At 42.8% G+C, this 19,709-nt stretch overlaps 1 protein-coding gene across 6 annotated transcripts in view; it reads left to right on the forward strand.

Moving 5' to 3' along the window:
- RNASEH2B (ribonuclease H2 subunit B) overlaps window positions 1–19,709 on the forward strand; it is a 75,222-nt gene that overhangs the window by 45,669 nt on the left and 9,844 nt on the right. For 5 of the 6 annotated variants that reach the window (XM_061434667.1, XM_061434662.1, XM_061434665.1 and 2 more), the window contains 4 exons: window positions 486–567; window positions 2,041–2,083; window positions 13,074–13,154; window positions 15,570–16,003. In XM_061434667.1, the coding sequence (XP_061290651.1) occupies window positions 486–567; window positions 2,041–2,083; window positions 13,074–13,154; window positions 15,570–15,677 (314 nt within the window). In that variant the 3' untranslated portion in view covers window positions 15,678–16,003. Of the gene's footprint in view, window positions 1–485; window positions 568–2,040; window positions 2,084–13,073; window positions 13,155–15,569; window positions 16,004–19,709 lie in introns of those variants that run through there. The other variant, XM_061434666.1, reaches the window with a different exon arrangement.

Consider the following 19,709-nt stretch of genomic DNA (forward strand, 5'->3'; position numbering starts at 1 on the left):
CAACTTCATCCCATTAGTTTGGGGTAATATGTAACATTCAGCAAGTGCTTAATAGAGACACATTGTATATTATTTCTCTTAAATGAGCATACTCATTATTATTCAGTAATTAGGTTTATTTTATATTGAAACCAACCTAGAAAAGATGACTATTTCATCTTGTTACATCTGATGTTTGAACTTTATTTGTATTCAAGGGCCTCAACTAAGAGAAGAACCCTGAATTTTTATCTGTTATTTAGTGGGCATATATTGTATTATACTTTATTATCTCATCATATCTTCAATGTCATCGTATATGATATCTCATACATCATATCCCCCCACCACTCTGACAGATGGATATGAGCATCCCCACACACACACACAAAAAGCTTAAGTGCCTCTCCAAAGCTAGATAATGCCAGAATTTGAACTCCAGTCAGTTTGACTGTGAAGCAACCATAATTATTACTAAATTTTTTTCTCCATTCTGTTTCTTTCAGAGGATTATGTTCGTTATGCCCATGGTCTGATATCTGATTACATCCCTAAACAATTAAGTGATGACTTATCTAAATATTTAAAGTAAGTATGGTCCATCTTTAGTCGTAATTAAGCATAATTGTGCTTGGTTTCCTAGAAATAGGGTTTCATTATGGCTTATATAAGGTTTCCCAGATGACTCAAGTGGTAAAGAATGTGCCTGCCAATGCAGGAGCCACAGGAGACGTGGGTTCGATCCCTGGGAAGATCCCCTGGAGGAGGAAATAGCAGCCTAGTCCAGTATTCTTGCCTGGAAAATCCCATGGACAGAGGAGCCTGGCGGGCTACAGTCCATGGAGTCTCAAAGAATCAGACACGACAGAGTGCACAAGCAAGTATGGCTTGTCGTATCACTTTTTCTGATAAGAGGTTATTCTTGAGTTGCGTCACAGACGCTATGGTTTGGAGGTGATTTTTAATGGACAGTTTTTTGATTGGAACAAATTAATTTAATGGATACTGGTTCCAAGAACCCCTGAGTGTTACAATTAGAATTAGGAGTTGTTATAATGTTAGAGCATAAATTGTGTTAAAATTTTATCCCCAGCCAGACTTAACTAATTTGATTCATGGGACGGAAAGAGTAGATAGCAGAGTAAAATATTTTTGAAAGTTACATTTAAAGGTTGTGTACCATTTTTATTATTTTATTATTATAATCATTAGCTGTTCACTATGTATTTTTATTATGCCCAGCACTTGAAACTCTACTTTAGGCTGAAAAAGATATGTTTTTTCCTATATTTTAGCAACCACTGTTAAAATTTCATATATGTGATGATCTAATAGCTTTTCCTGATTCTTAGAATAATTTTCTCCTCTGATACGTGGAAATAAAATGAGTTTTTAATAGCTATGATTGCATTTTTAGCAAATTGTATTTTTGGTCCTACTTAAGGAACAATTAGTAGAAACTGGTTTCTGTAGTATAATATAGTATGTTGAAAGCTTGCTCTGAATTGATAAAGATACCCTTCTGTTTATTATTTTCCTGAGTCTCTTTGTACCTGCTTATCTTGTTAGAGACTTTATATCTTTGTATTCCATTATTTTTTTAGATTCTTTTCTGCTGAAATTTTAAAGTTTCAGTTAAAGACTTGAGAGAAGGATGTGTCAGTTAAACTTTTCTTTAATAGAAAAGTAAAGTTCCTGTGACTTCTTGTCAACAGAATAATTTTCACTTTTAAGTATATGCTAGATTCACCATTTATGGTGAAAAAATACATACCAAAATACATATTTATAGAGACTAAAGGAAAGCAATTCCATTGCAACCAGTGACTTTGAATTTTATTTTTTAACTCAGAATTCCAGTACAGAGAATTAAGTAGCTAAATGCACATTTTTTCACTTAGAAAAATTTCACTCTTTATAATGAGGTGATCGAACAGTAAGATATATGGAGGTGAGACTATTAGATGAAATCAGGACTTACTAAGTCTTAAGTTGGCCTGGTCATTCTGTTTGCTTGTCTATGAAAAACCATGACTCTGATTTTTATTTTTCACTCCTCAGGCTTCCAGAACCTCCAGCTTCAGTCCGAAACCCTCCCTCAAAGGTAAGAAACTGTGACTAAGATATCTTTGGAGCACGTGGAAAAATAGTATACTTTTGCCACATACATTTAGTTTACTCTAGTATATGTTAAAGCATCTTAATCCACCTTATGTGGAATCAAGATTATACTGCTCTCCATCAGTATTTTTATTTTCATGGATTTTAGGTGAATCATAAATAAGGTGCTATGAAAATCAAGGAAGAGTTGGTTCTAGCTCAATATCTGCATTGACATATTAGAGAATCATAATTAAAATTAAGTCTTCTTGCATGAGCTAGATCCTATAATTAACTTTATTAATCATTCAGTTCAGTCACTCAGTCGTGTTGGACTCTTTGCGACCCCATGAATTGCAGCACACCAGGCCTCCCTGTCCATCACCAACTCCCAGAGTTCACTCAGACTCACATCCATCAAGTCAGTGATGCCATGCAGCCATCTCATCCCCTGTCGTCCCCTTCTCCTCCTGCCCCCAATCCCTCCCAGCATCAGAGTCTTTTCCAGTGAGTCAACTCTTCGCATGAGGTGGCCAAAGTACTGGAGTTTCAGCTTTAGCATCATTCCTTCCAAAGAAATCACAGGGCTGATCTCCTTCAGAATGGACTGGTTGGATCTCCTTATAGTCCAAGGGACTCTCAAGAGTCTGCTCCAACACCACAGTTCAAAAGCATCAATTCTTCGGCGCTCAGCTTTCTTCACAGTCCAGCTCTCACGTCCATACATGACCACTGGAAAAACCGTCTAGCCTTGACTAGACGGACCTTTGTTGGCAAAGTAATATCTCTGCTTTTCAATATGCTATCTAGGTTGGTCATAACTTTCCTTCCAAGGAGTAAGCGTCTTTTAATTTCATGGCTGCAGTCACCATCTGCAGTGATTTTGGAGCCCCTAAAATAAACTCACTTTGCCAAATTTAATTGTCATAGGCACAGAGGTGCATAGAACATGATTTTTGCAACACAGAGTTCTTTGAGCAAGGATGACCACACTTTACTGTCTATACTCGAAATGATCAATGCAGTTTGTGTGTAATCTTTGTGAATCAGTGAAAAACCTTTCCTCTGCTAGATGTTTTCAAATCGCCACCCGCAGCTCCTCTGCACTGTGGACTCTGAGATACAGGGAGTAGAGAAGCCATTCACAGACCACACCCGAGAGCAAAGAGTAGCATCCCTAAGCCCGGGCCTGGCTGCAGACTAGTAAGTGCTGCCCAGACACAGGGAAATAAACACGTGCACCAGCTTGTCCGTGAGGCCATCATGCTCCAGCAGCAGAATAATGAGTACCTTGTGAATGAATGAAACATGGATGCTAAAGAACTTTCCTTCTTCCCTGCCTTCTAGGTGGCCAACATTCTCAGGATTTTTTTTTTTTTTTTCCCCATTTGTATACTGTATGAAGGTGGTGATGGCTCTAAAAACATTCAATACTTTGACTTTTAGGAAAGGGCATAAAATTTAAAGTGCATCATTGTTAGTTGGGGACCTTTTTTAGCAAATTGTGTCCAAGGAGGTTCATCTTTTCCTCACTGAAGGAAGCAGTTGGTGTAAGATCTAAAGTTGTCTTTAGATCTGGGGCAGACCCACAGCAGCACCAGGGGACATAAATATAGCTGTCTTGCTCTAACTAAGGTAACAGGCATATTTGTTTCTTTCTTATTTTTCTCCTTCCAAAAACGAGGCATATTTCTTTCTCTCAAATATCTGTCTTCCTTAGTAACACAGAGATCTAAAACTGCCCTTGAAGGATTTAGCCTTTGATATGGTTGCTGGAGGGTAGGTTCTTTTTTGTTGTTGTTGCACAAAGAATTCACAGATGAGATTCGGAGGCAAAGTAAGCAAAGGGTTTATTGAGTGACAGTACACTGTCAGGAGGGAGCCTGGGCAGGCTCAGAGCAGCAGCAATGGAAAGCAGCAGTTTTCCTTTAGATAAGCTGGTTATAGGGGATGTGAAGGATTAGGTGGAGTATTCATTCAGGGGGGCGGGGTTGAGGGGGTGATTTCCTGGTTTTCGTCCCAGCCCCACCTTCCAGAGATGAGGGGGAGTTTCTGTCCTTGTGTGGTCTTGCTCGGATCTGTCATGGCACCGGTGCACGGTGGGCACTGCTCTGTGCAATGCTAATTCTGTTGTAACGTGGGCATAGTGAGCAAAAGGTGACATTCGGACCAGAGGTTCCCATATTTCTTTGTTTGCTGCCAGGTCCCTTGTCATCACAAGACTTATGATCGCCTGTCAGCCCAGAGGTTCCCACTTTTCTGTTTGCCCCTTGGACCTCTGTCATTGTAAGATGTATGTGGTCACCCGACCCATGCCCCCTCCTTTGCTCACGTCTGGCTAATGGCCTGCTCTGACGTTCCCCTAAAGGAGTCTGCACCCTTCAAATCTTTTAAGGGTCAGAGGGTCCATGATCTGTCTTCTGAAGCTGCCTCAAGCTGAGCAGGGGCATTGTGCCTGCCTGCGGGGCCCAGATCACCTTGCCCTCTGTCAGAGATGAGGTCTCTGTCCAGAGACAGAGAGTGGGGAGTAGACAGAGGCTGCGGCCCTGTCCCGCGGATGTTGGTGGTCCCCGTTGTCATGAAAAGAAAGTGAAGTCACTCAGTGATGTCCAACTCTTTGCAACCCCATGGACTGTAGCCTACCAGGTTCCTCCATCCATGGGATTTTCTAGGCAAGAGCACTGGAGTGGGGTGCCATGGGTTGAAATTCCAGGTGTATCATCATCTGTAGGTGACTCTGTTGTAACCTGAAGAAACGAACTTAACAAGCAGGTTAAAAGGGACAGGGCCAAAAGTCAGTAAAAGTAGGATTGCAGTCAGAGGTCCAAGCAGGGGCAGGAACCAGGTTATGTTTGATAACACCCCTCTGACTGCAGGCCAGAAGCGGGTGGCACTGGGGTCACCCATCCTGAAAGTGTGTAGCCTTGGGGCCTGTTCATGTGTGCTTTGGGCGCCTTCTTCCGCCTGGCCAGGGGTGTCGATGTCGGTGCAGCACAGTTTACTGATTACTGCACAGACCCTCCCTGCTCAGCTGGGAGATAGTCCAGGGCTCTCTGTTCTGCATCACTACATCTGCTAGGAAATAAAGGGATCCCCTGTAATCCTGGTCAGAGTCGATAGAATATCTGACAGGTTACAGAGCATTGCCTCAAGGGAGGCCAAGCCCCCTCCCCCGCCATGGGAACACACCAAACTACTAGCAGCCCCAGTGCCTTCCAGTATGTGGCCCTTATGGGTGGTTACACCTGCATTCCTCTGATTACTGGGTTGGCCAAGTGTGCCACAAGCAAGGCAATATCTATACAAGGAAAGTGAAAGTCGCTCAGTCGTGTCTGACTCTTTGCAACCCCATGGACTATATAGTCCAGGGAATTCTCCAGGCCAGAATACTGGAGTGGGTAGCCTTTTCCTTCCCCAGGGGATCTTTTCAACCCAGGGATCTTACCCAGGTCTCCCGCATTGCAGGCAGATTCTTTACCAGCTGAGCCACCAGGGAAGCCCATGCAAGGAAAGGTCACAGCCGATCCCAGGGAGAGGCAGAGGAGTTGGGGTTGGTTGTTCTGAGGAGGGAAGTGGCTTATGTTTCAGCCACAAAGGGACCAATACCTGGAGGAAGCGCATGCCTGGCGCACTTCAGAGGAGTTGAGAAACTCCTTAAGTGGTTTGTCCGAGATGGGTGCCCGTGAAGCTTGGAGAGAGGCCCACCATTATGAGAGCAGTTGTGAGGTGTGAAGACGCGGTAGGACACAAGTCATGGGACTCTGAGGCCGGCAGGGTTGCCATGCGGCCGCGACCTCCACATTGGCCAAGGTTGGCAGGACTAGGCGCCTGTAGCCAGTCCCGACAGAGGGGCCCCTGCAGGGCCCCCAAATGGTAGTGCTCCTCTCTGTTACAGGAGCCCTGTCCCTGAAGGTTCACGGGAAGTATCCTCTCCATCCCCAAGGATTCACCCCTGGGGTGCATTCTCAGTCACGGGGAGAAGTTTTTAAAACAGGAAAAGCTCATCGTCTTTTGTAATACATCCGGGCCCCAGTGTAAACTTGAGGACAAGGAAGCCTGGCTAGAAAATGGAGCTTCAACTATAATAGCATCCTATGAATAGGTTTTATGAAAGGCAGGGAAATTGGATAGAGTTTCCTTATGTTCAGTCCTTTATGACCCTAAGAGAGAATCCAGAGCTATGCACGTCCTGTGTTGGGGAAGCTTGTCGGTTGGGACTGGTTCAGATTCTACAAAAACCCTCTCTGGTAGCATCTCTGGAGGAAAGTAAGTCTTGGACAGAAGCACCTAAGTCCTGATGCTCTTTCACCATCTTCACCCCTCCAGCACCGTGTAATCCTCTTTATTCTCCCGTGCAAGAAGTGCAGCAGAGTGCCCGTGCCCCCTCACCCCCCACCCCCTGAGAAGCAGTAGGCAGACCTCAGGGAAATACCAGAGTCCGTACCCCTTTGCTTTGTCTGGCCTCAGCCAGCGCTGCCTTCACTTAGGCTGCTTCTCAGGGGCCCCTGGCCGGTTCACTGAAGGATTCTGGGAGCTAATCTTTCCTTGGACCTTACTTGGAAGGACCCTGAATGTTGTCATTTCCCACTGCCACGCCCCTGAGGAAAAGACCCCTATCTGGGCACAGCCTCAAGCATTTGATGATGAATTATGTATCATCTAACCCACTTACTGCCCTGTGGGCATCACGGCAGTGCCACTGATTGATCCCAAGTGGGACTATGAACCAGGCCAGCCTGGTGTCCCTAGAAGAGCACGCACAACCCTTTGCTTCATTGAAGGGACAAGATGGTGCACAGTTAAACCTGTCAGCTGTGATAGGGTTGAAGAGGTCACCCAAGGTCAGAATGAACCCTGTTTCCCGCCCGGTTGGTAGATACCTCAGAAAGTATATGAACGTGGACCAGACACTTTTGAGGGACGTGTTGTGCTTGCAACTTACTTCATTTACCAGTTGGTCCCCGACATCTGTTAGAAACTTCAAAAGCTCACCCTGGGGTCCCCAACCCCTCTCAGCCTTTTTGTTGAGGCGGCCTTCAGTGTCTTTAACAATAGAGTCCAGGCTGAGGAAGAAAGGAAGAAGCAGCATGACTTAAGAAGGGCCCACTGGCAGGCCAGACTTCAGCAGCCGTCATGGTGGGATGTAACCCTCTTCCTGATCACCACAGAGGTGCTCCCAGAAGACCCCCGCCAGGTAAAGGAGCCTGTTTTAGCAGTGGGAACCCCAAACACTGGAGCAGGGAATGCCCAGGAAATAGGTCCTGGCCTCAACCCGAGGCTCACTCTGTAGGAAGATGGGCCATGGAACGAGAGGAAGCCCTCAGCTCTGAAGGAAGCGAGGAACTCCCCCAAGCCAGTCACGGCCGTGGTTGACTGATGAGATCCAGGACTTGCCAGGGCCCCTCAGAATACAGCGACCGTCACATGGGACGGACGTGGCGGACCACTGACGGGGCAGGTACTCTCGTCCAGTTTCCAGTGGACACAGAAGCCGCTTACTCCGTCCTCATTTCTCATGCTGGGCGTCTTGTCCCCGAAACCTGCTCTGTTGTTGGGGTAGAAGGAAGGCCAAAACAAAAACGTTTGACCACCCCTCTAACTTATACCTGGGGAAAGACCATCATAACTCTCAAGCCTCTTGTCATGCCCGAGCGCCCTAGCCCATTATTGGGAAGAGACTTTCTCTCAGCCTTGGGGGCAACTTTTGCTCTTCCTGAAAATGAAAATTAAGGCCTATTTTTGGCTGAACCTATGTGTCATACAAGACTCAGACAGTCCAGCCCATATTTTCTCCGGAAATTGGAAAACTTACAGATCCACAGATCTCGGATCAAAGAATCCCAGGATCGGCAAAATTTGCCACTTCATTAAAAATCACCGTTAAGGAAGCTAGTATCTTCTTGCCTTCTAAGTGTCGGTTCCCCATAAAACCAGAGGCTCAACAGGGCCTCAAACCCTGATCTCAAAATTCATCAAATGTGGGCATTTGGTATTGTGCCAGTCTCCTTGTAGTAACCCAGCCCCGCCTGTCCTCAAAGGAAATGGGGCATATAGAATGCTGTAAGGTCTTCAACTCATCAGTGAAGTTGCGATTCCTCTCCATCTAATCATCCCAGTCTATACTCCAGCGTTTCTCAGATCCCGGAGGACACGGCCTGGTTTATAGTCCTTGATCTTAAAGATGCCTCCTTCTCTATACCTGTTCAGTCTGATTCCCAGTACCTCTCTCCCTTTGAATGGACCGATCCAGACACCAGTGTGACCCGACAATATACCTGAACTGTCCTTCCCCAGGGATTCTGGGACAGCTGACACCTGCTTGGCAGTGCCCTAGCGAAGTAACTGCAGGCATTTAAATTAGAGATGGGGGCATTATTACAATACATAGATGGCCTCGTTATTTGCAGTCCCTTGAAGGAAGCCTCAGACTAAACCACTGCACAGATCCTCAGTTTCCTGGCTCCAGAGGATATCCCCATGGAAGGCCCAAATTTCCTCCCAGAGAGTCACCTTCCTGGGACATGTTCTAAGCACAGGAGAGTACATCTTTAACAGCAGTCCTCCACCTACAACCACCACATTCAAGGAGACAGCTCAGAATCTTCTTAGAAGTGGCTGGATTTTGAAGGATTTGGGTCCCTGGCTTTTGTCTCACACCATGCAATGCTGGAGACCCCGGTTCGATTCCTGGGTCAGGAAGATCTGCTGGAGAAGGGATAGGCTACCCACTCCAGTATTCTTGGGCTTCCCTGGGGGCTCAGCTGGTAAAGAATCTGCCTGCAATGCAGGAGACCTCAGACCTCAGTTCGATCCCTAGGTTGGGAAGATCCCCTGGAGATACCCAGTCCAGTATTCTGGTCTGGAGAATTCCATGGACCATATAATCCATGGGGTCACAAAGATTCGAACATGACTGAGCAACTTTCACTTCATCTGCAGTGGAAGCTCAGAGTCTTAACCACTGGAATGCCAGTAAGTCCCAAGCCAATATTCCATTTATATATGTATCACATCTTTATCCATTCATCTGTCAATGGACACCGAGTTTTCATTTAGAGAGATGAATTTAGGAGTTGGATAATGGAGAGAATGTGAATGTACTTAGTGCCACTGAGCTGTACAGAGATTAAATATGGTTAGAATAGTATGTTCTGTATTATGTGACTTGTACCACAAAAAAAAAAAAAAAAAAGTTTTTAATGGCTCTGACTAGTGCCCCAGCCCTAGAGATTCCAGATCTAAACAAGCTCTTTACTGTTTTCCCCAGAAAAACAGGGATTAGCCCTGGGAATTCTTGCCCCAAAGGTGGGACCAGTCCCATGGCTGATGGCATCTCTCTCCAAGCAGTTGGACCCAGTGGCCTCTGGCTGCCTCACATTCTGTGACGGGGGCCTCCAGTCAGCCATTGGTGTCCCTGATTTCTACCAGATGGCTAAAAGCCTTTCCAGTTAAGACTGAGGGAGCCCAGGAGGTAATAAAGGCATTGCTTAAGGAAATAATTCCTCAGTTGAGACTTCCACGGTCCATACAGAGTGGCCACAGTCCCTTTTTTGTGGCTCGGGTCACCCAACTAGTCTCTCCAGCACTGGGCACTTGCCCCCACCTCTGCACTGCCTGGAGGCCTCAGTCGTCAGGGAAAGTGGAAAAGGCAAATCAGACTTTAAAAAGAACCCTGGCTAAACTTTGTCAAGAGACATCGGAACCATGGACAAAGCTTTTACCCACAGCCCTCCTGAGAATCAGGGCAGCACCCAAAATAGGGCTAAGGCTCAGCCCCTTTGGAATGACTGGCCGCAGGTAGGCCGTTTGTTCCTTCAGGTATTTTGGTGGACACCAGAATTGGTGAGCTCACTAAGTAACTGATTAATTGGGGACAAACTCAACAGGCGATTTCATGGGCGGGTGGGGGCCGGGTTACCTGCCTTGAGGCAGCACTTTGTAACCTGTCAGATATTCTGTCTACTCTGGCCAGGATCACGGGGGATCCCTTAATTCCATAGCAAATGTAGTGATGGAAAAGAGATAGCCCTGGACTATCTCCCAGCTGAACAGGAAGGGTCTGTGCAGTAATCAGTAAACTGTGCTGCACCACACTCACCCCGGCCAGGTGGAAGAAGGCGCCCAAAGCACATATGAAAAGGCCCCAAGGCTATACACTTTCAGGAAGGGTGACCTCAGTGCCACCCACTTCTGGCCTGCAGTCAGAGGGGTGTTATCAAATACAACCTAGTTACTGCCCCTGCTTGGACCTCTGATCACAATAACGCGTTTGCTGATTTTGGGTCCCATCCCTTTTTAACCTGCTTGTTAAGTTCGTTTCTTTGGGTTAAAACAGTGTCAGCTACAGATGAAGATACACCAGGGATTTCAACTCATCCTTCATGACAATAGGGAACACCAACATCCGCGGGAGAGGGCCGCAGCCTCTCTGTACTCCTCACTCTCTGTCTCTGCCACTGTCAAGGACCCCGAGACCTCATCTCTGACAGAGGGCAAGGTGATCTGGGCCCCGCAGGCAGGCACAATGCCCCTGCTTAGCTTGAGGCAGCTCCAGAAGACAGATCATGGACCCTCTGACTCTTAAAAATATCTGAAGGGCTCAGATTCCTTGAGAAGGGAAATGTTAGAGCAGACCATTAGCCAGACATGAGCAGAGAAGGAGGCATGGGTCAGGTGACCATAATACATCTCGCAATGACAGGAGCCCTGGAGCAAACAGAAAAGTGGGAACCTCTGAGCTAACAAGAAGCCATACATCTTATGAGAACAAGGTCTCAGAGGCAAAGAAAGAAATGCAGGAACCTCTGGTCCGAATGTAACCTTTTGCTCACTATGCCCACGTTACAACAGAATTAGCATTGCACAGAGCAGTGCCCACCATGCACTGGTGCCATGACAGATCCGAGCAAGACCACACAAGGACAGAAACTCCCCGTCCTCTTGGGAAGGTGGGGCTGGGACAATAACCCAGAAATTACCCCCCGAACTCCTTCCTCCCGGATAAATATTCCACCCAGTCCTTCACACCCCATATAACCAGCTTGCCAGAAGGATGTCACCATGTCCCTTGAGCCTGGCCACACTCCCTCCTGAGAGTGCACTGTCGTTCAATACATCTTTGCTTACTTGGCCTCCGAGTCTCATCTCCCAAATTCTTTCTGCAACAAAACAAGAACCTACCCTCTGGCCGCACAAAGACGGCCACAGACAATTCATAAATGAATCAGTACAGCTGTATTCCAGTAAATCTTCATTTGTAGAAACAGACAGATAGCCTGTGGGCAGTAAGGTAAATCTTGCTAAGCCCAGATTTCTCCTACATCTCAGCTTCATCTTCAGGATTATTTTAGTTTCTTTCTAAGGTTTCCTGCTCTATTGTGTCTTCCTGGGGCTCTAGCGTGTACATCGCAAACTGCACTGGATAATGTACTGTAGTTTAAACAACAGTAGGATAATGTCTATTAACTTTCCCATCTGTGTCCAGGACTTGCTTGATTCTTACAGAAATATAGTTGATCATTTGCAGAAAATAACATTCCAGTGGCCATTAGGTATCTTTGCATCTCTTTTGCCTTAATATGTTTCACATTATTTTATAACTCTTAAGTTTGCTTCTTTTGAGGTCAGCTTCCAAACCTCACCCCCTTCTGTCTTTTAACTTTGCCAGTGTCAGCTCACAGAGCTGAATGTGGGGATGTGGCTGAGTTTTCTCTGCAAATCACTTGTAGGAATGATAAGACCAAGCTTAGCATTAATTCCTGTGTTGTCTGCTGTCTGCCCTTCTCTTTCCAGAGCAGTACCCATTCAGTCAGATGCATTGTTCCTGTCTTTCTGAACCACTTTTCTGTTTCTTCTGAAGCATTCGCCTAAATCTGCAGTGATTCAGTCTTTTACATAACAAAAATTTAAGTAGATGTTACAGTTAATATAAACATACTCAACGGTATGCTGGTGAAAAATTTCAAGATGTGTCATTCTGCCCACTTGTGTTACACATGTGCTGTGGCATCTTTAGCTCTGACTTTACAGTTCTTTGTTTAGTAAAAGCTTGGTGAGAAGAGTGAAGCCGGGAACAAGCCTGCATTTCCTAGTGTGGGTCCATGTTGGATCATATCAGTGTCTCCACAAGGAGCTTGAAAATCTGTAGAGTCCCAGTTGTGATCAGTTCCCCACGTTAAACATCAAGACTCACCTGCCTGCCTTGTGCCTTCTACGAAATAAGCATGTCACAACTCCTGCTATACTATAAACACAGAGGCCACAGTCTAGCTCTTGACCTGATTCTCACATTTGTTGATTGCAAAATGCTCATGTGAAAGGTGAAAGCAGGAGGGAACGGCTGACTTAATTGCGTTGGGTCCCATGCAAAGAGCACCTGTAACAAAAGGTGAGATCTCACCTCAAGTCCTCTGCTAGGCGACCTTAAGCCTGTTCACGTAACCGCTGTGCTTCCCTCTGCTGCCTGCTTGCTTTGCAAGGTTGTTCTTATGTGGATAAAATGAGATAAACGGAAAGGACACAAAGATGGAAATAATAAGAATACTGTTCCCGTACTCCTAGATGGACATCACACTGGTCCTGCAGGTGAATAAAGGGGGTTCTGGCTGGACCCCTGGCCACCATAAAGGAAATTCTCTTCTTTGATTTATGTGTCTGCATGCGCCCCCTTACACTGTCCTGGAAGTCCACGTTCATCTAGATGCCCCCCGTCCTTGTAGTATGTGATCATACTGCTAGACAACCTCAGGACTGGGTCATGGGCTTGCGTGCTCACACCCTGTCACCACCAAAGCTGCTTCTTGGAAGGGACGTCTGGCTTAGAACGTTCCTAGAAAAGTGGTAAAAAGTGAAGGGACTTGTAAAGAATAAGCGCTCTGCAGAGTCTGCAGCTCCATTTGGCTGCCACAGGGTTCCAAACTGTTCATATTTTTTTTTTAATGGATTTATGTAAGTGTCAAGGTGACATTTGACAGTTCACTGCTCTAACATTGCAGAAAGCAAAGTTATCAGATGAGCCCGTAATGGCAAAAGAAGATTACACTAAGTTTAACTCCAAAGATTTCAAGACTGTAAAGGTACGTGTCCGGGTGTTAGTAGCGTACTCCTGAATCCCGTGGCTGATACTGCTGCGTGGGGACTCCAGGAACGACTGCATGCTTGACTGTGATTTTATCGTTTTAACTGTGAAGAATTATTAACTTGAGTTTCAGTGACTTTAGAACTATTTCAAAATTGTGAGTGACAATGAAAGTATCAAGCAAGGAAGACCTTTTTACAGACAAAGAAAGGCAGAGTTATTAGCAAGAGTGTGCCTAAGTTTCGTAATATAGTATATCCAGAGTGGTAGGGTGGGGCAGAGAAACAGGCTTCAAAGGTAATGTTTTGTCAACTCAACTGCCTAGTAGCTTCCAGAAATTATGACAATAACAATTATTAACACATAACTCAGCAATCACCCCAGCAAATATTTTCATAACATTCCTTACTAAGCTTTATCCTTCACATCATTCATTATAAATACATATGTAGCTTTCAGAATTGGCATACATATGTATTGGAGTTGTGCCCTTTTCATTTAGCTCTGTATTGTAAAAATATTGATGTCATTAAGATTTCTTTGAAAAATTATAAATGATTTCATGATATTCAGTCACTGTTATTTTATTTCACCATGTAGAATATAATCTATTTAATTCCCCTATTTTTGGACACATGTTATTCTGCTTCTTTTTGTCTAAATGAAGTGATAAAACATTCTTACTTACAGTCTGCATCTCTATTTCATTAGACACAATTTAAAACTAAGAGTAAAGGCTTAGAAAACATGAGCTCTTTCCATGATTACTGAGACACATACATAGCTAAGAAGCTTTCCAAAAAGGTAGCAGAAATTTATCCTCCCAGCCATTACTGCTGATGAGTGTTCATCTCACAGTCTTGACAGCATTGAGTATTGGTTTTATTCTTAAAAATTTCGCCTGTCTAATTAGGTTACATTTCTTTGGGTAGAAAGGTTGTTTTTCCAAATGCTTATTGCCTATCTGCAGTTTTGTTAGTTTTCAGTTCATGTCTCTTGCCTGATTTTACATTAGGATAGTAATGTTTTTCTTGTTGATTTGTAAGAGCTCAATCTAAATTAAGGCTATTAACACTTTTCATGACATATAAAGTACAAATCATTTTCCAATTTTTTTAGCCTTTTCATTCAACTTTTGAACTGTTTTTTAAGCTTTTCTGAGGATTAAATATCAAAGTTTTTTTTATGATATTCTCATTATTTTTAGGCTTAGACCTTGCCTGCCCCAAGATAAATTAATTCCACTTAGATTTTAGCAACACTTACTCTCCCTTAGGTTTCATGGTTTCTAAAATTTGTATTCTTTACACGTATTTATCTAGGCATGGCATATCAGGGAATAATCCAACTTGAGATCTGACTAAATAGCTGGTTGTGTCAGTGCTTTCGTGAGCAGGGATGTTTTTGAATTTCTCCATGAGGAATATTTCCGCCCCACCCTTCTCAGTGCTGCTTCCCAGCGTGTCGCCTTGGGTGCAGCACCAGTGAGCTAAGAGGTTGAACCAGGATGTGAGTTAAGTGCAGGGGACAGAGGATAACTTGTCTCAGAGAGACTGTCCCTCTTCCCCATCCAGCCAAAACATAAGCCTAGTAAATTATAAGTGACAGAATGTAAGAAGCAAGTTTCCAGGGATCATATACTGACTGTGCCCTTAAAAGATACTTTGGCAGTGACTTTGTCTCACAGCTCGCCGGGAGACAGATGATTTCTTCTTTGCCGATTCCCATCACTTACGCTTCTGTTGAACACTAAAGGACATACAATCAGCTGCTGTTTCCCTCTGCCAGTGCTTTGTTATAGGACATGCACGGCAAAACAAAACCAAACAAAAACATTGACCAGGAAGAGAGAGAGTTTTAAAAGGCAGAGTTATTTGGAGTCAGCTTTTCGGAAGGTGCTTTTCGTGGTTGGAGGAAAAGGGAGCGCTATCCTGCTGGTCCTGGGAGCAGCACAGGTTATCTTGTGAATGTAACTGCTCTGCCCTTGGTGTCCCAGAGAGCCTCTGAATGAAGTCAGATGGTAGCAGGCTGTGAATTATTCATCACGTGGTAATACAAGGCTATAATTCCTCCCTCTGACAATTGCTGCCTGTGTCAGTTCGATTGTTTGTGTTATTGCACTTAATGCACCCTCCAGAATTTTCTCCCCACAAGTAAACCATCAGTTGTAACATTCCACTCCTTAGAAGGCAGCAGTTTTATCTCCTGCCTGTTGACATACTTTGTCTCAGGTATGAATTCTGAGCAGAAATCAGAACTTTTACAAAGAATCACTCCTTATGAGGCATGTTTTTAGCAGCATGCTTACCTCCCTGAACGAACCTTGAGACATGCATGGTCTTGTCTGATTTGCATGTGTGATTTATAAGTGTTACATTTGTAATGATTTTTCTCTTCTTATTTTCATTAACAGAAAAATAGCAAAATGACCGCAGCTCAGAAGGCTTTGGCTAAAGTTGACAAGAGTGGAATGAAAAGTATTGATTCCTTTTTTGGTACAAAACATGTTAAAAAAAAATAGGAAAGATTTGAACCTTTGAAAGTGAAATTGAGCAAAAATATCTGCCTTCTTCATGTCCCACTTTTGTCCTTCCTCCTTGCTACTGTACTTCCAAACCCTTAATTACCACCTTTTGAAAAAAGGTAGGATGAGGGCAATTTTCAGATTCACTTGAACATTTCTTTGTATTTGAATTTTGTGTTTCCTGAACAAAATACGGGAAAGTAATTGTGAAACATCATGGCTTATAGCCTTTGGAGTTTTATTTGACACCATGAAAAGTAATCAAGTGAGTAGAATTAACCTTGAGCATCACAAATTCCTCAATAAACTGACATGTGACAATGTTTGAGTGTGTGCTTGTTATTTTATCCCACTTCGCACATGGTAGCTATGGCAACACGGTTTTCAGTATACAGACAGAAATGAGATAACACAACTAGCAGATTAACTACTCATTTTTAAAAGTTTAATTTTTGGTAAATCTTTTGTTTAATATATTTTTCTGTTTTATGAATATATGTTCTTTGTAGAAAGTAGATAAAACTACAAAATAGAAAATATAATGTCCTATTTATTACCTGAAGATAATATGATGCATTTTCTTATATAATAATTTTTAAATGAATTATAGTGGTAATTTTATAACCTTTTTTCTTGATGTCATTTGATGAGCGTTTTCCTAGACCACTATTCTTCATAAATATGCTTTTTAATGACAGTAATTTTTAATTATTTGAGTGTTTCATTATTTAATAATCATGGCCCTTTTTTTTTTTTAGATGTGGGCTTACTGATTCATAACTAAGTTTTTCAAATATATAGTTGTGGGAATATATTTCACAGAAAGGTTATAGAATCTTGCACTCTAACAAATGATGGTATGAGTTCTTATCTTATTAGCTTTGAACAGTATCTTTGCAAGTTAGTGGGGGGAAAAAAGGCATGTTAGTGTGACTTTAACTTATATTTTCCTGATTAGTAATGTCAGTTGAAGAAAAACCCACACAACCTACAAGTTGAGAGTTACATTTTATTCCAGGGCTTTTCAGCTTACCTTGTGTATCCTCTTGATTAGATTACCTTTCGAGCACCCACAGAAGTAATGCTGTGTCTTTCTTAATGTACCATGTTAAGTCAAGAGTCACATGACCCAATACTAGAGATGTTAACTTTAATCACTTAGTTAAGGTGGTGTCCACCAGGTTCATTCACCATAATGTTATTTTTCTCTTTGCAGTTAATAAGTAATTTGTGGGCAAATACTCTGGGACTTAGAAGTATTCTATTCCTCACCCAACACTCACCTACATGTTTTAAAATAAACCTACTAACAGTTTTTCCAACTCCATCATTTCTTCTATATTTATTCCTTTTACATTTAGTTGGCACTCCATTTATTTATTCATTTATGAGTTAATATGGACTTGTAGGTTATTTTATCCAGTGAGTTAAATTACAATATTCTGTTCCTCATATTGTCCCAGAAGAGTCAGTGAGAGTCCCTTCAAGCTGGCCCCTGTATCTTTTTGCTGTGTTTCCATCATTTTTAAATACTTCATTATTTCTTTTGTAAGAGGGTATCCCAGGCTCTTTGTGTATTTTCCCTATCCAAGCCCTGGAATCAGCCTTTTTCCTAAGGAGTCAGAGTTCCTTTTAGAAAAGAATGGTGTTTAGAAACCAAGATCCAGGCAAGAGGTGTGCTCATTGCTACTATTGATCTATGTGTGTGATTTTTTTGTAGATTTCCTTTATCATGCTGAAGAAGTTCTTTTCTGTTCACTGAGAACAGAATCATGAACAGGTATTGAATTTTGTCAAATAATTTTTCATCATCTATTGATGATCATACATTGTTCCTTTAGTAAAGGAATATCTAGGAATATCTTTCAATAGGGCTACCCAGGTGGAAAGGAACCCGTGTGCCAATGCAGGAGACACAGGAGAGCGTGGGTTCCATACCTGGGTCAAGGAAGACCTCCTGGAGGAAGAAATGGCAACCAATTCCAGTATTCTTGCCTGGGAAATCCCAAGAACAGAGGAGCCTGCCCATGGTGAAGAGGAACTAAAGAGCCTCTTGAGGGTGAAAAAGGAGAGTGAAAAAGCTGGCTTAAAACTCAACATTCAAAAAACTAAGATCCCATTACTTCATGCCAAACAGAAGAGGGAAAAGTGGAAACAGTGACAGACTTTATTTTCTTGTGCTCCAAAATCACTGTGTGTGGTGACTGCAGCCAAGAAATTAAAAGACGCTTGCTCCTTGGAAGAAAAGCTATGACAAACCTAGACAGCCTATTAAAAAGCGGAGACATCACTTTGCCAACAAAGGTCCACCTAGTCAAAGCTATAGTTTTCCCAGTGGTCATGTATGTATGGATGTGAGAGTTAGATCATGAAGACTGAGTACTACAGAATTGATGCTTTCAAATTGTGCTGGAGAAAAGTCTTGAGGGTCCCTTGGACAACAAGGAGATCAAACCAATCAATCCTAAAGGAAATCAACCCTGAATAGTCATTGGATGGACTGATGCTAAAAGCTGAAGCTCCAATACTTTGGCCACCTGATGGGAAGAGCCAACTCATTGGAAAAGACTCTGATACTGGGAAGGATTGAAGGCAGGAGAAGAGGGCCACAGGATGAGATGGTTGGATGGCATCACCAACTCAGTGGACATGAATTTGAGCAAAATCCAGGAGATAGTGAAGGACAGGGAAGTCTGGTGTGCTGCAGTCCATGGGGTCACAAAGAGTCAGACACGACTGAACAACTGAACAGCAACAACGTCTTTCAATATGTGAAATACAATGATTGATTTTTGAATGTTGACTGTACACTCCTGGGATAAACTCTACTTGGTCTTTTCATATTTAGTATTGTGTTTTACTGCCTAATATTTTGTTAAGGATTTTTGTATCTCTGTTCCTGAGGGATATTGGTCTAGTTTTCCTTATTTGTAATGATTTTGTCTAGTTTTGGTATCAGAGTAATACTAGCTTTATTAAATGAGTTGGGGAGTATTATCTCATCACCTGTTTTCTGAAAACATTGTGAGATTAGTATTGGTTTTATGTTGGACATAATTCACCAATAAAGCCATTTGGCCTGTGATTTTTATTTTTTCTGAGAATTTTTTTAATTACTAGTTCAATTTCTATACTAGACATAGAACTATTCTAATGTTCTCCTTTTTCATGTGCCAGCTTTAGTAATTTATGTTTTTCAAGAAAGGTATCTATTTCATCTAGTGTCAGCTTCATTGGCATAAGTTGCTTTTTATATTTTTATGTCTGTGAACCTGTAGTGATAGTCCTTCTTTCCTACCTGCTTTGGTTATTTATTTCTCTGTTTTCTTGATTATTCTCATCAAATTGGGAACATTTCTGGCCAGTATTTCTTAAAATACTATTCTGTTCTTCACCTGTCCCCCTTTTTCTCTTCACCCCCTTGGTTTTTGGGACTCCAGTCACAGGTATGCTAAACCACTTGATGTCCCATAGATCCCTTCATTGATTTCTGTTCTTCTTCATGTTCAATTTTACTTTGTCTTTAGCTTTTCATCTTCTATTAACCTCAGTTAGTGAATTTGTATTTCATATATTGGAATTTTCTTCTCTAGATGTTCCTTTTTTTTTGTATCTTCCCATTTCTCTCCTCATTGTGTTTTCCTTCAGATAGTTTGTTATAGTTACAATGCGTGTGTGCTAAGTCACTTCAGTCATGTACAACTGTTTGTGACCCTGTGGACTGTAGCCTGCCAGGATCCTCTGTCCATGGGATTCTCCAGGCAAGAATGCTGGAGTGGGTTGCCATGCCCTTCTCTAGGGGATCTTCACAACCCAGGGACCAAACCCATCTTATATCTCCTACGTTGGCAATAGCTGCTTAAATCGATGACATTTCTGTGTTTATTTCTTTCTTCTCTTTTGTCTTTATCTTTTGAAATAATTTTAGACTTATAGAAAAGTTGCAAAAAAGTAGAGACTTTACATATACCCTTTACCCAGCTTCCTCTAACCATAACATCCTACGTAACCAGTACAGTTAAAACCAGG

Source organism: Bos javanicus, chromosome 12, assembly GCF_032452875.1.
Source record: "Bos javanicus breed banteng chromosome 12, ARS-OSU_banteng_1.0, whole genome shotgun sequence".
Classification (NCBI taxonomy): Eukaryota; Metazoa; Chordata; class Mammalia; order Artiodactyla; family Bovidae; genus Bos; species Bos javanicus.